This window comes from Macaca thibetana, chromosome 3 (assembly GCF_024542745.1).
Source record: "Macaca thibetana thibetana isolate TM-01 chromosome 3, ASM2454274v1, whole genome shotgun sequence".
In the NCBI taxonomy this organism is placed as follows: domain Eukaryota; kingdom Metazoa; phylum Chordata; class Mammalia; order Primates; family Cercopithecidae; genus Macaca; species Macaca thibetana.
In genome coordinates this window covers 75,235,890-75,252,455 of record NC_065580.1, presented here as the reverse complement: position 1 = coordinate 75,252,455, position 16,566 = coordinate 75,235,890, and the positions used below count along the sequence as shown (strand labels likewise).

At 37.1% G+C, this 16,566-nt stretch overlaps 1 protein-coding gene across 5 annotated transcripts in view; it reads right to left on the bottom strand.

The window, feature by feature from the left end:
• Positions 1-16,566, bottom strand: part of DYNC1I1 (dynein cytoplasmic 1 intermediate chain 1) — a 318,520-nt gene that overhangs the window by 274,030 nt on the left and 27,924 nt on the right. For 3 of the 5 annotated variants that reach the window (XM_050782914.1, XM_050782917.1, XM_050782919.1), the window contains exons 2-4: positions 11,648-11,764; positions 5,995-6,109; positions 3,159-3,300 (exon numbers count right to left, since the gene is read on the bottom strand). In XM_050782914.1, the coding sequence (XP_050638871.1) occupies positions 3,159-3,300; positions 5,995-6,109; positions 11,648-11,755 (365 nt within the window). In that variant the 5' untranslated portion in view covers positions 11,756-11,764. The remainder of the gene's footprint in view (positions 1-3,158; positions 3,301-5,994; positions 6,110-11,647; positions 11,765-16,566) is intronic. The other 2 variants (XM_050782915.1, XM_050782918.1) reach the window with 1 other exon arrangement.

Genomic DNA, 16,566 nt, shown 5'->3' with positions numbered 1-16,566 from the left:
AAAACATATATTTCTACTCTCTACCCATTTTTTAAAATTTTCTCAAGTGCTCTTAAAAATCAGTAAGAGGTAGCTGAGTGCAGTGGCTCTCGCTTCTAATCCCAGCACTTTGGGAGGCCAAAGCAAAAGGATTGCTTAAGGCCAGGAATTCCAGACCAGCCTGGGCAACATAGCGAGACTCCATCTCTACAAAAAGTAAAAATAAAAATTAGCTGTGCATGGTGGTGCATGGCTGTAGTCCCAGCTACTCAGGAGGCTGAGGCAGGAGGATTTCTTGAGCCCAGGAGTTTGAGGTTACAGTGAGCTATAATTGCACCACTGTACTCCAACCTGGGCAATGGAGCAAGATGGTCTCTTTAAAATTAAAAAAAAAAAAAAAATCAGTAAGAGGGATTTTTGTTATACTTTTTTAAAAGCACTATTTTAACTTCTTCTCTATAATAAAGTACATTGAGTATGCCAATTTGCAGATTAACTAGTTACAAGGATTATAAGAAATGTCTGCTAATTTTGGCTTTCTAAAGAAAATTTTAGCTTTGGTTTGAAATTTTGGCAAATGAATGAGAGAATTTATATGTGCCTTTAGCTATGGCCAGATGTGTTAATTTAATTCTTGTTATCTTCTGAAAGATTTTCCATTTTTTGAAGAGTTCAAATTCCACACAAATAGGCAAATTTATGAGCATAGAGTTATATTCTTAAGAATTACAGAACTATTTTCCCAGTCTCCTGTTTTATGAAGTGTTAAAGTTAATATAAATTGATTTCAAAGATGTGTCTTCTACATAAAAAGACATTCAAAGTGGAATTTTAAAAAACTGAAATATAACATTCTCCTGCAATTTAACCTCATATTTATTTTATTAAAGAAAAAACATAAATTTGTGTGGAATTTTCCTAAGTTCAAAACAAGGGCAGAATTTACTAAGCCATTCCTAATGTGTTCTCCTAAAGCAAACTTTGTGCTTAGTTTTTCTGAAAGCTATCATGTTTCAGTGCAAATTTTCTTGCATTTCTATGAAACCTGCACTTTGCAAGAGATTTATTTACTGACTTCTAGGTACTCAATCTTGCAAGAACTTTCCTATAAAAAATTGAAGTTACTGTTGTGTTGGGTAGGAGTAGGCTGCACCTCTTCCAAAGTGATTCACAAAGTTAAAAAAAAAAAATCACTTAAGATGGAGAAAGAAATAAAGAATAAAATTCTCTGAGAAGAAATAATTGCTGTTGTCCCCAGAGTACTAACAGCATAGGTCAGCTTTCTTTAGAAAGTTTTCAAAAGGGCTCCTCAAATGTGAAGTCAGTAATAGAATTGAATGCTGCCAACTGCACCCTTGAAGCTAAGCAGTAATGACACGCACCATCATGATACAGAAATGGTCAAATACATTAACTTAATGATGGACCAATGGACGCCCCCTCCCCCAAGAAATGTGATTATATTGTGCCAGCTCTTGAATAAATGTTAGATCTTACACAACTGTGTTGCTATTACTTTGTTCTCCCTCAAAGACCTTTTGAAGTGTTCAAAGCAAAAGATGAGAGAAGACGTGTGCTACCCCAAATCACAAAAGCGATTTGCTAAAATAAACCAGCTTTGTGCCCTCAAAAACCTCTCCTTTTTTTTTTTTTTTAATTGAAAGCAGTGTCCACTGGTCTCCAAAGGGCCTATAAAAACAAAATATTCAAGTCTGAAGGACACCAACAGGCAGAAATAGGCAAGGTAATTCCAGTCTCACATATTGGTTTCAAAAGCAAATAACCCTGCAGCTCAGGTCAATGCTAGATTATGTTCATGTCCAGATTTTCAGCTACCAAAGTAACTATGCCTGTATAGAAATAGTGCACTTTCAGAAGAAAATGCTTATGCTAATGCCTTAGGTGGAAAGAGAAAAATGCAAAATTTTATATCTTTGCCCCAATAATACATATGGAGGCAAGAAATGCACACAGACAAGGACTGGAAAGGTACATAGACAAGCCAAAAGGACGACTTCTTAGAACAGCAGTGCTGTGGATGATTGTTTCTTCTTTTCTTTAAAAACTTGATTAAAGTATTTTAGAATTTTTTTTTAATTAAGAGTCAAAGCTAGAGTTCATAAATTGCCAGGCCACAGGCCAAATCTGGCCCATAACTACTTGGAACAAAAGTCATTAACATTTAACATTTAGGAGATTATCACCTGAATGTCTGAATCTGTAGCTTCTCAGGAAAAATTGGAAAATGCAGAAAAATTGGGTCCATCGTCCCATGTGAGCTCAACCAGCTTGATCTATGAGGGGGACATCTGGCCTTTAAGAATTGGGTGCAGTTGCTGTACTCACATAAATTCCTGCCTGTGGACCCCAGCATGTGTGAACACTGGCGAAGACAGCTGGATTTGGAGAGCTACCGTGACTCCATCTACATTTATGAAACTTCTCCTTTCTTCTTTTTACATCTTTACCTTTTGGATACCTCTTCAGTGATTAAATTACAGAATGTCTATATCCACTTTCAGAAGTTACATAATCTGTGAATCTACATAGTACAATACAAACTTGGCAATGAACTCACTAAACAGAAGCAGCCAATCCTGATACTACTACTACCAATAATAATACAATAAAAATACTTAGGTGACTGAGTTTTCAAATTAGTCAACTTTTACTAAGCAAATAATACACTTAAAAAATTAAATTTAGAATTAGAACATCTCAGTATTCTATTCACAAAGACTTTCATGGAAACCAAAACCAAAGTAGGATAATAAGAAGCTGGATATATATTCAATTTATCTTTGCTCTCCCTGCCTTTTTTTAAAAATTATAATTATACTTTATGTTCTAGGGTACATGTGCACAATGTGCAGGTTTGTTACATATGTATACATGCCTTTTTTAAGCCTAAGCTAATGGATATGTTTGTGTTTGTTAAGCAAGACACATGGTACTAAATGAGCCCACTGAAAGAAGGATGATATATGTTGATCATATCTAGTGTTCAAGATCATTGCTATGCCACTAAAAATAGCAAGTCACCATAAATTTAAATATAAAGTGTCCAAGTACACATACAAATACATGCACATTTCACAGTATTCTAACTGTGTTGTTGTTGCTGTTTTTTTTTTTTTTAATTGGCACCCATCATGGCCTTTTAAAGGGACAATTCTTACCTTGTTAATGGCCCCAGATCGCCTGAGTCTTGGCTTCCAGCTTCACTGGGAGTGCTCACTGATTTCGAGGAGGGAGACATAGGGGTTGGGACTAAATAATGAAAATAACAGGTATCCCATGTTAAAAAATGCAGTGGCTGCACTGGTGAAGAGCAGTGTCAGACAAATCAAAACAAATGGGCCCAAATTAAAGTGGTTGTATGGCCAGGAGACATTGAGATGGGATTTAAAAAAAAAAAAAAAAAAAAAAGGAAAGAAAAGGAAAGGAAAAAAGTCCAGTGAATTTTTTGTATTTTGGAAATTAAAATTTGAAATGATTTAGACAGAATTAACATAGGGATTCTGAGGCCATGTCCACCCTAACAAAGTAAAATGGAGAATCAAAATAGCTATCCAGATAACTCAAGTCAAATATCTCTCTAGCATGAACCATCCAGATAATTTTGATTCTTCATATTATTTTGTTAGTATAGATGTGACCTATTAAAAATAAAACAGGGTGTCTATAAAACTTTAAAAGATTATTAAATAAGTGATTCTGAATAATTTTAAATGGTCAAAGACAGTCAGAAAAATCTGTTGTATGTCTGCATTTCGAGGGAAATGTGCTCTGTGGAATAAAAGCTGCATTTGCCATGAGAGCCTAAGTGACAGATAGAGAAAGGGTAAATGTTGAACCTGGTAATTAAAAAGTCTCTTTCAAAACAAAGAAAAATGCCAGGCTGCTTTATTTTTACTTTTAATTAATAGTTGCATTCCATTGTACTGTTTACTGTCTTTGGGACTCGTTTTGCCTTGCCTCCAGCAGCTCTAGAAGACACTGCCATGTGCACAGAAGTAAGCTGCCACTCTGAAGACAGGAGACAAGTTCAAAGATCGAGGTCGGCACAAGCTGAAAATCCGAGAGCAAGCATAACAAAAGAAAAAAGCTAAAGCCAATGCAATTTTTTCCCCCTTCCTTCAGATACAAGCCCAAGGTCCTTCAGAAAGAAGCTGCACCAAATAGCCAAGATGGCTCCAGGCCAGGCAATTCAATGGGTTCTCAATATCACATATGCCAAAGAAGCCATATGGATAGAAAGAAATGTCAGTACATAAGTGTAGATTCCCATTTGGTTTCAATCATGTGCAATTTCCTTTTATTTATTTAATAGGGTAAAAGGCTCAACTATTTTGCCCAAATCCTATAACACAATGGCAGATCTGTCAAGGAGCTAGGAATTTCATGTGGTCCCACAATTAATTCACTGATTACCCTCTGTGTAAGTTCAGAGGGTAAGTCGGAGAGGTGACTGAAAAATGAAAACGGGGCCCTTGCCAGGGTCCCTTGGCAGTAATGCAGGGATACTTCAAAAGTTGGTCATGGTTTAGAGATGTTAATCTGTTTTGTTCTTAAAGTTTAATTACTGGCTTTACATAGGGTAGGGGAGACTAGGACATACTATTATTGTGTTTAACCAGGGTTCACAATGCAACAGAATTTCAAAGGCTATTTTGAGGCACAAATATAATTGATTGCAAGGTGTCTAACTCATATCCGATGTCAACTAAGTAGAAAAAAAAGTGTCTCAGCTCTTAAGTAGAAAAGAAGGGCCATCAGTCAAATATAATATCCCCTAGGTTACGTCTTCCACAACATAAAGAAATTAAACAAAAGAATCTAATCTTATTGGGGCTTATTATAGCATTCTTGAACATACTATTTTACCTATTACAAATTGAGATTGAGTATAAAATGCTTATTAATAGTGTTTTAGTTTTGTATGTATTAAAATACATCCAGCAATACTTAATAATTTTTAAGCTTATTATATGTTATTTTCATTATTCACATTGATATAAACATTTGCCATTTTGTTGTACATGGAATACTTTTTATTCTTAGTTTAAGTAATTACGGAAATAAATGATAATTTATTTTAATATAAAAGTCAATTATGGAATTAACTTCAGAAGAAAGTATTCTAAACAAAAGACCTGAATATTATATTTATTTTTATGTATTCTTTTAAAAGGGTTTTTAACTATACTGGATATAATGCAGTTTTATAGACACCCTAGGATTAATCTTAAATGTATGGAAAACAAAAGGATAAAAGAAAAATAAAACTATTACCTGAGAGATATATAGGTAAGTGACAGAATAAACAAAATATGCACAAGTAACCTTCAACACAAAGAAAACAAGTAATTCAATATCCAAGCTTTAGTGATAAAATGAGGTCACAGACAATCAACTAGGAATGAATGAATTAGAGGAGGAGCATTGCAGTGAAAATGCCAATTAGTAATCAAATCAAAATACAATAAAGTCAAATTAATTTAAACTTGTTAATCGGCTGCTAATCCACCACCATTTTGTTTTCCTTCAAATTTCCCACTGTGCCTTCTATTTTCATCATGGACTAACTCTACGCCTGTGGTAGTTATGAAATTCATAACCAGATCCATAGTATTTAGATTGGCAAAGAGGCGCTGGAATTCAGCAATGAAAACAAAGAACAATTTAATAAGAAATTCCAAGATTTCTTATATTTACCAAGTGGCAACTCATTTAACAAGTATAAAATAATCTACTAGTAACACGGTGGAGAAGGTTGACCATCTAATCAGTCAATAAGCAGCAAACTACTGACAATTCTACAACCTTTCCTCCCACCTCCTTCCCGCCCCCTCAATTCCAAAAATACACGCAACCTGAACCATAAGCCACAGAATGTCTTTAAAAATAAAAATTAAAAAAAGTTAAAGACTTAAAAGAATAGTAAACACTGGACATGGTATATCCCACACAAGTTGATTCTGAGGAATAGTAACAGGAAGCACTTTTAAGTACCTAGAGGCGGCTCCGGTGAGATACCAATGCTTTGCAGCAAAGCCTCTGTCTCTCGTCGTTTGCGATCCAGATCAGAGTCATCCTGAACAGGTTCTTTCTTCTGCTGCATATCAGCCTAGAAGTAGACGTCAGTAAGAAAAGTTAATAACGTAACTAAATGCTTTTCCTGGCTGAAACTGAAAATGATAAATGCATGGCAGTGAAGACAAGGCAAAAGCCCTAAATAGATATAATCATATGTATAAAGGATGAATAAACACCATAATTGCTCCATTTAATAATTACTGGCCCACTACTTTCTCTTTTGGTTGAAGGCTTTTTCCTGCTTCTATCACATGAGATGAAAGTTTCTCTCCCAGGTTTTGGAAGAGAAAACATCAAGGCAAAGTATTTCTGGCTGGGGACATAATATAAAAAAAAAAAAATTCTGACTGTTTTTTTAGACCTCCTTGTCCCTTCTGGGATATCAGTTATTGTGACTGTGTTTGTAATATTCAGGTCCCATGTTTGGGATTGTGCAAACCAGGAATTGTTGGGATCTTGAGGAAAAGTAAAACTATTTATGAAAATGTTTAACTGTAAAACACACTATTTGTATTGCTAAGACAAGTTTGCCGTGGTTTAAAATAAACTGGGCTAAAATCTGTATTAAGGCATGTGATCAATATTGATATGTCTTGGTACTTGATTCTAATTCTCACAGGATTCCATTATATATACTAACTGGAAGAAGAAAATTATCATGTAGAAAATATAGTACAGCAAATCATTTACAAGAAATTCCTTTCACAAATTCTGTCTAAAGACACATTATGTTTTTCATACCGCCCTCTTAATGTCAGATCCTATGCCAGTTGGTGTTTTTACAGATTAGTGACAAATTAAAAGGCAGGTAAACAAGATATGTGGTGGGATTCTAGGGGAAATTTAAACATTCCAAGTCTCTTCTCTCTTTCATAATACAGTTATTACTTAAGATAAATTATTTGCTCCACATCTGAAACATGATAACATCATGTTGATGTGTAACTACCTCACAACAAAGCTTTGTGAGCTTACAGAAGTGAGCTTGTCTTAAAGCCTGTCAAAAAACATTTCGTTATGAGACATACCTTCTTCCCCAGGGGAAGTTGGGTAAGCTAACAAGTACATTACTTTCTTTGGGCATGTAGAATACATTTTGAAGCAGTGAAGCATTAGTTACATTGTAGTGTCCATAAGCAGAAAGAGTTTATGCAACTTTTGACTTACTCCCAGAGGGTAACCTACACACTGATTATAAACTAAGTGTATCTTTGCACATGTCTCTGCACTCAACAATTCTGTTACTATTAACTTTGGGCTAAAGCACTCATATTTTTGAAGTCTATCTGTCGTTAGAGGGAAGACTACCATTTGAGGGCCAGTAAGGGCTTATAAGAGTCCTAGAGTATTTCAGACATTCTGCGTAACCCAAAATTATGAAATGGCAGTTTAATCTCTTATCAGTGAAGATATCAAAGTTCATGTTCTTTTGCAATTTTAACATTTAAACTACCGAAGCAAGTCCCAAAGTTTATGTGTACAACAGAGGCAAAGATAGAACTAAGATGAGAAAAAAGATGTTGCAGAGTGAGGATCTGTATCTACTATAGAATCCTACTATGTTTTAATCATTCAACAAGCAGTGATTTTGTAGCATTAGTAATTAAAAACCTTCAAGGTGCCTTTCTCAGCAAGTGATATTTCTGTTTGTGTAGAGTAATCACAGCTGAGACCCAGAGAAGATAATCAAAGAAAGAAAAATTTGTCAACTGAGAATTGACAATCACTTTTCCACACACATTTCCACATTTATTAGAGAAACATGTGAGGATGGGCCAGGAAACTCCTGGCCATTCTACCTCGCAGCAATTCGGCAAAAGGCCAAGGACAGAATGAAACTTCAGGGTGGCTCCCACTGAGCTCACCTCATTGCATTAAAGCCAATTTTTCATGAAATTGGGCCAGTGTCTTAAATGGTGGCCACGATATTTATTTTAAAATCAGATTTCATCCATAATATCACAGCCAAGAAAGCAGTTGACATCCAAAAGAGCAGAGGGTGGTCATTTTACACAACATGGACACAGTTTCCTGAATTCTGTGGAGATAATCAACTTGGGTGGTCCTTATTCACACTAGTTTTTATATTCATGGCAAAAAAAGGGCACTCAGTTTAGTATTAAAGAGCATTTATTTTCTTTTTAATGTTAAATTTATTTGTTTTATTTAAAATATAAGCCTAAAGAAAGTTTATAAAAATCAAGGCTATTTAAATCTATTTCTAATTCTCTATAAACAACACAAAACTAGAAAATCTTAAACTCGGGAGTCAGTGACAGTGGCCAGTCGATATTCCATGGATTCAGGATCAGAAGTTTCCAAACAAATTTGCAGATGCTTGGAAAGGATGTCTGGGACGTGCCTCACAAACCTGCCCTGACTAGTTCATATGTACATTTATTCACTCATTCATTCATTCTATAACTCCTTTTTGAATGTCTACCATATGGTAAAACCTATATTAGACATTGACTTAATGATTAAAAAACAAACAACAACAACAACAAAAGCATATAGCCCTGACCTTGAAAGCTTGCAATCTATTAGGAGAAAAAGACAAGTGAAGGGGAGAATATAACACCTTGTCCTAAATGGTTTGATAATGTCAATGATAGGATGCAGAACTAACCTAGTCATGAGGAAACAAAGGTTTCAGAGGCAGCTTTCTGGAGAAAGTGACATAGGAGATGAGAACGGAACGACATGCAGTTAACAGCCAGGTGAAGGACAGCCAGGTAAACTTAACAGCCAGGCAAAGGATGATAGGAAGAAGTAGATCAGTGAAAGCAGAGGAAAGAGAACATCCTAAGCTCTCTGTCAAGAAAGAATGTAGTCCATCAGGGCACATGTAAGCAGCTGCATCTGACTGGAATGTGGATTTTAGGGAGAAAAAAAATGGGGGCGAAAAGAGAATCTTGTTATGCCTGTGCAGACCTGATGATCACTGCAAATTGGGGTAGGGGGTGGTGAAAGGACGACTTCAGGTTTCTGATCTGGAAAATTGGCTTGATGAGCCTTAGAGGTAGCTCCCTTTTATCTCCAGACTCCTTCATGTGATTGGAGATAAAGGGGGACTGCCTCTAAGGCTTAGACCTCTGCAGCCCAGCTTCCCTATGTGAGAAAGGATCAGAATAGATTACTTCCAGATTCCTTTCAGCCACGAAATGCTCCAATCCCATGAAACTGGGGGCCTTGAATTTTAAGATCCTTCCAAAAATGGGGCATTTTTATAAAATGGGCTCACCAGCAGAGATCCTAAAAATGTATGCGACCATTCTGTGAAGCCCCATTCATCTACTCTGATAGCAGAATGACAGCTGTCTCTTACTGCTTTGGGATCTTCTCGAATCCTCTTGAATCTGTGAGGAAGACATCATTCCTTTTTCCATTTTACAGAAGAGGAAACAGGTTCAGAGAGGACCGATACCCATTCAGGGCCAGTCTGTGAAGGGCAGATCCAGGCTTCCCAGCCATGTTCAACTCAAAGGCCCCTGTGCATAATCACTGTGTTAACTGTCTTCAGTCTTACAGCCCCAGCTGCTCAGAACCAACCAAGTCAGCACAGTTGCAGAGAGTGCATGGAAAGAACCAAGGAAAGATCTCTTTGAGGGGAGATGGATGGGAAGGGAGAAGATTTCAAGCCAGGAGAGATGTTAAAGACGATGTGGTCCAATGGATCCTAAAATCTAGCCCTGCTTCAGATCACTCAAATCAGAAACTTTGAGGATGGAAGACTGGGACTCTGTATTGCCATCTGACTCTGTGGAGCACAGTTCAGTTATCACAAGCTTCAATCACCATGTCACTTTAGACATGAGAAAATTAGGACTTCATATGATGTCAATCCAGAATGAGGCAGCAGCCAGGAATGTCTAGAGTCCAGGTGTTCCATACCCTCGACTACCTGCAGCCTCCAACCTTCCAGGGCTCTTCTTGCTGTGAAACCAGCTAAATCCTCACCAGGCAAAAGTGCTTGGTTATAGAATCAAAAGGGGAGCCTGCTTCCATCAGTCCAGTGTGCCTGTAATTTCCCCAAAATGTGTAAAATGAAAAAGATGAAGCAGACAGCATAATTTGGAACGAAATTTCCCATATCACATCACATTTTGTGGTAATTCTATGAAATTCAAGTTGGATATTAGAATGTCAGTTTAAAAGGAAACTGGTTATTAGTAAAGGATAACAGGTGCTTTAAAACTACAGTAAGTGTTGACATTTGAGGGAAAGGAAATATAATAACTTAATGCTTTTTTTGGCTTTGCATGGAAATGAATAGCCATTCCTTGTCAATTCTCACCTCTACTTCACTCAAAGACTGCATACGTAACAGCAAAGATCTCAAAGGGAAAAAACATTATGTGTGATGTCAAGGACAAACAAATGATCACATCAATCAATGCGTAATGGTATGGAGAGATGAGAGATGCCAGAAGGCTAAAATGCAACTGCAATTATCTTTTACTTTGTTGGAAAATAATAATTGTTGTAAATCTATTACCTTGGTCTCTCAGCCTTGTAGTATGAAACAACACTTATTTAGATTGTAAGGCATCAAAATAAGTTTTCTTTTTCCTTACAGAAGAACTGCATAGGGAGGCAGCTCTGGTTTCTATACACAAAAGCATATCATACCACACGAAGTTTTTTCTTAGAAAACTATTCAAAAATATCTTTGGTATCTGGTTTTTGTATAAGATGTGGGTTATTCCTACACTGCCACAACAAATTAGGGAACTAAAAATAAATTATTTGTTTGATTCACATAGTGGAAGAAAATGTGACATGACAACAAGGCATTGGATTGGGATTACAGAGTCCTAGATTCTAAGTCTAGAAAGCAGAAAAGCTACATTTCACCTCTGGATCTCTGCTGCTTTGTTGGCACAAAGAGGGGCCTGAATGGAAAGTCTCTGAAATTTCAGCCAGATCTAACATGTAATAATTCTTTGTACTGTATGTACTATCCTATCTACCTTCTCACTAAGAGAAGGACAGCCTTCCCCTTACCAAACCAAAGATGCTTATTTACCATTAAAAAACGTACACCACTTTGGAAACAATGGAAATCTACTGGCATAGTTTTCTAATTTTCTGCTAAAATGTTCCTGCTGGTAGATTTTTCAGAAAAAAAAGAAAAACCTTTTCTTAAAACTAACATTTATTAAGTACTAACTATATTCTAGGTACTGCTAAGTACAGCCCCACAAAATAAATGTATTATTGTTCTCATATTAAAAATAGGAAACTGAGGCACAGAAAGGTTAAGAAGTTTCTAACAATAACAAGATCACAGACCACCCTTAGAATTCTGTTCGAGTCTGTGATGAACCTGGAGTTTGGAGGCCTCTGGAGCCTCTGGATCAAATGTTATCCCCCATTTAGGTGATGGCTGACCAGTACATAGCAGAAGGTAACAACTTTATCATGCGGAATAGGGACATAGTCAATCATTTTATTCCAATATCATAAAAGGATTCTTTTAGGGGGTCCTATTTATCAATTTGACCAGCCCCTCAGAATCAAGTGATCTTTCTTTTTCCCCCACAACACCCCAACACCCAGGATTTACCTCTTTCTTTTTCCTCTCCTCTTCCTTCCGTTTCTTCTCTTCTCTTATCTGTGCTAAGCGCTGCTTTTTGCGCTCTAGCTCAGCTTTTAAGTCACTTTTGTCAGACATGTTGGTTTCCTTGGAGAAAGAGAAAAAAAAAAGTGAACATATATAAAAATAACTTTTCTGTATATCATTGCAAAAATCATTTGAAAGAAAATGCAATTTGAAAATGTGACTTTTGGGTGATCAACAAGAGGTTGTATTATTTAGCCTATGTGAAAGAATCAAAGAAACAAATTAAGTTGGATCTGGTCCAAGGATATAAAATATTTCCCTTTTAGGTATATATACATAAATATCTAAAGAAATACAAGGTTATTATCTGGCCTAAGCAAGGATAGCAACTTCCAGATAATCAACACATTTTCTGTACAAGTTTCTTAACAAATAAACAAAAATAAATAAAGAATCAAAAAAGAACCATCATCATGACTTCCAATTTAGATGATAATGGAGCAATTCATTCCCACACTGAGAAAAGAAAATAGGCTGTCATAAACCCTTAGAGACGTGCCCTGCTCAAATTTCTATGGACTCAATAAACATTCCTCCACTGAGCTAGGACGCATGGAGATTTCATTTTGCCTAACGTTATTTGCATCAGGGAAGACAGCTGCTGAAGACCTAACATGTTAATCTTCTTTCTCTGTAAAACTCCTGAAGTGTCACAGTTAATTTCATCTCCAACACAACCCTATTTCTATAAAACTTTCATTTGCATTCTGAATGTAATATTGCTTATTCTGGCACTTTCCCTTTCCAAAGCAAAGGGTGTTTGTGAGCACATGAAATGGGAGATAACACCATGGCAAGTTCTTAGGAAATTTTATCCAAACAAGATTTAATTTTAATGTTAATCATGGTGACGGTGCTGGTAGTGATGGTGCCAGTAACATTTTTAAATGAAATCAGTTCGAAGAAGACTCTTACTAATTACCGATGATTATATATTTGAGCCTTTTGTGCTCCCAACTGAAAACTAACAAAATGGAAACCTTGAGAAATGAAGGGCCACCCTCGCCCAATTTTCTAAAATAATGGGGAAAAATTGACTAACCATAAATGTCATGAGTATTCATTCGCATACTATTTGCATGCAACTAGGATAAATATATAATGTATCTTGAAGTAGATTACAGAGCAATGGAAGGCAAACAAACAAAAAAACAAAAACAAAAACAAAAACACACACACACACAAAACCCAAAGAATACAGAACAATGAAAAATTCTCAACTTTTTTGTCATTGTCCCCAGAAGGTAATCATGAATCTGCAGTCACTCTAGGACACACTTTCAGACAAATAAACAAGTTGGGAAATACACTGTGTTTCTACTATACACATTTCTGATCACAGTGTGACAGCAGAGATTTGTGAAATAATCAGAATTATTGCAATAACTAATCTCTGCCATTCATGATCATATTCTTTCTACATTTTTCAACAAATATTTGTTGTATTTAATCGGTGCTAGGCACTTTATAATGAATAGGGATCCAAAGATAAGCAAAACCAGATTCTCTCCTTCAAAGAGTATATAGCTCAAATTTGTGGACATGCAGTGTGGATAGAGATGTTCTCTGAGATATCGGCTTATTGATTACTCAGTGCCAGGCCCTTGACATCCTTATCACATGTAATCATATCAATCCAAGTACACCAGTATTATTATTAATTCCTTTTCATAATTAAGACAAAGGAGGTTCAGTAAGTACTGAGACTGCCTAGCCAATAGATGGCAGAATCTAAATTCAAGCTGACCTACTACATATTTGTGATCCCCAGTGTACAAGTTCAGAGGAATGCAGAGCAAAATGATAATCAAGGTCTGGTGGAGTATGCCAGGGAAAGCATTGAGGAGTAGGTAGAATTGGGACTGGGTATTGAATGAGGTCAGAACTAGCAAAGGAAGGGCATATTTGGATGTGTGAAGACCTGTCAAAGAGGGAACTCACAGATTGAGTGCAAGAGATGTGGGTAAATTCAAGTCAAGAAACAGAAAGTTGAGGCCAGGTGTGCTGGTTCATACCTGTAACCCCAGTGCTTTGGGAGGCTGAGGCAGGAGGATAGCTTGAGGCCGAGAGTTCACGGTTACCATGAGTTATAATCATGCACTGCACTCTAGCCTGGGTGGCAGAGTGAGACTCTGTTTTAAAAAAGAAAAAAAAGTTTAATTGGTAAGAATGGATATGTTGAGGCAACCTGGAAAGCCTGGACAAAACAGAAAATTGAGTTATATTTGGTGTAATGGGTGATGGGCAAACATAGCAGATTTTTGAAAAGAAAAGTGACAAAATAAAAATGGAATTTGCTTAAGCCTATTCTTGTCCCTGCCTGTATAACAGACTGGAGCAAAAACTAGAAATAAGGCAAGCTGCTGGGAAACTAATGCCAGCTTCTCTCTGATTCAACTGTACCTGTACAGGGATGGTAGGCAAATGTGGAGACAGAAGTAGAGAATGTGCACTAGGGAGAGCACAGCCAAGAGGGACCAAGGAACTCTTAGTAGCCTTTAAATATGGAAGCAAAAATGGAAGGTCCAGTAACAATTCGACTTTGAGAAGGCAAAGGGGATGGCAGTGAAATTAGGAAGAGAAGACAAAGAGGAAAATGGTGAAAAAACCTTGCAACATGTATGTCATAATTTGGGTATCAGTGGAACTTCTGGGCAGAATGCACAAATACAACACTACGGATTGGGGGAGAAGTGGGATGGGGGACTGAAGTTAAGGAATAGAGTTTGGAGTCATCCCCCTACAAAGGACTGTTTAAACAGAAGATGCAATTCAAAGTCTTAACAGAGCCAAGGGAGTAATTGAGCAAGCAGAGCCGTGACTGAGGGCCAGCCAGAGAGGAAATGCCCGGTCCACAGGAGGAAGCTCCACCAGGTCCGACTGAGGGTCCACATGGAGGGACACAGGCCCACGAAGTTAGATCTTCTGATATTTTTCTTTCCAAGAGAAGTTGCAGAACTTCACAAAAGTGAAGTTTATCACTAAAATACAGGTTGCCAATAATTTTCAACACCAATGGGTAAAATTCCTGGCAGGAATTCCAGAAGTCATCTGAGAAGTTATAAACACCATTGACCAATGAGGGTCCATCTAACTAGTGTGCTGGAAATCTTTTGGTAGTCAGAAATGAAATGTATGATCAGAAAAATCACTGTTAAAGCAATAGCTGTTTCATTCTAAGCTGAAAGCAGCCAGGAGAATCTTCTTAGAAAATGTGAGTTTTCCCCTCCTCCACATTTCCCCAACTTTTACTTGACCTTTCCCCAACATTTTTTTACCTTTCTCCAATTCATCAAAACTGTCTGGTACAACTTCAGCAATATTTATTGTCATTAAGGAGCAAATCATAAGAAAGTCTTGTATTTGTTATGATTTTCTTGCAAAGAATTTCAATCACAAAAGGGAAGTAAAATGTATTCTCAGAAAATTTCTGCAAAGTGCAAAGGCTTTCTTGCAAATAATAAACATGTCTTACAATGTTGACCATTTAAGTTGGAATTCCCAGCCAGAGAGTCAATATTTTAAAAATAACAACAAAAACATTGAGGCAATTTTTTAAAAAAGATTATATTAGGTAGTGATGATCCAAATAATTTAAGTCTTTAAATGCAGCAGGTTACAATGCTAGAAGACACAACTGTAAATGGCCTTCCATTTATTGATTTTTTGATCCATTCCAAAATAGATGCTTAGTATCAACCCCTAGGAGAATAAGGAATCTCAAGAGAATGCCTCATAAAGGGTTTGGAAAGTACACATTATAGTGAATGAATGAGCCTTTACACATAGTAAAATGGCTTAAATAGTAGCATTAAATGCAGTGTCAGCACTGAACTCCATAGGATTTCCTGGGGGGCTTGCTCCTCTGACCCACTAAATCTCCCTGCACATCAAATAAAGCAAATCGAGGAGCAAAGCATGAGGGACATGAGTTATAGAGATTCCTGTGGCTAATGCAGGTTATTGCCAAGGCAATTCTGATGCACTCAGTCTAAGAAAATAAGAGTCAAAGCTACCTGCTGCTAATTATTGCTCATTTACTTCATACACATAAAAAGCTGGTCTCTCATTTACAAATGGCAAGGGATCAAGTGGGTAAATCAAACCCACCTCTGGGTATAGGGCTCCTCCCTGTCTGATCATCTGCATGTTCTAACACACACCAGCCAACTCTGGGCTTGACTCCACCTAGACTTAGGAGGAATCACAGCTCAGTCTCTCCCCAGCCCCATCCACTGTGATCAGTTGCACTTTTGTACCTCCTGCTGAGCATCCTCGGAGCAGAGTCCCATATTCAGAACTCTTTTTCCATCGGTGGCATCTCCTCTTCCTCACTCACTTTCACCCACCTTCATTGCCAAATTCACACTTCTTACCTCCCTCCACCCCCGCATCACAGCCTCTGTTCTCCTGCAAACCCTCCAGCTTTACTATCACTGAACACAATCCCCATTTCACCCCTCGTCTTTCTTTGTCAAGGCAAGTTATATTCACCCCAAAACAGATGTCTCAAAGTTCAAATCAGTTACTACATTTACCCTAGACTCCATACACCAATCCCTAGAGCCTGCTAGCTTTTTTTCAGATTTCAGCTCTCTACTACTGATTTCCCTTTTGTTCCTTGATTCACCCTTTATCCTCTGCTTAGTGTTGTCACTACAGCTCATCTCCACTCATCCTCCCAAACGTCTCAGTTCTGATCACTTTGGCTTCAGCACATCTCTGATCTAGTAAGCTGTCATTCTTTTGATCCAAATACATGAGTCAATAAAAGTAAAGAGCTAAAAATTATGCCTGGCAAATACTAAACACCCAAGAAAAGTTTCTCCTTCTCCTTCTTCTCCCCTTTCTTTTCTATTATT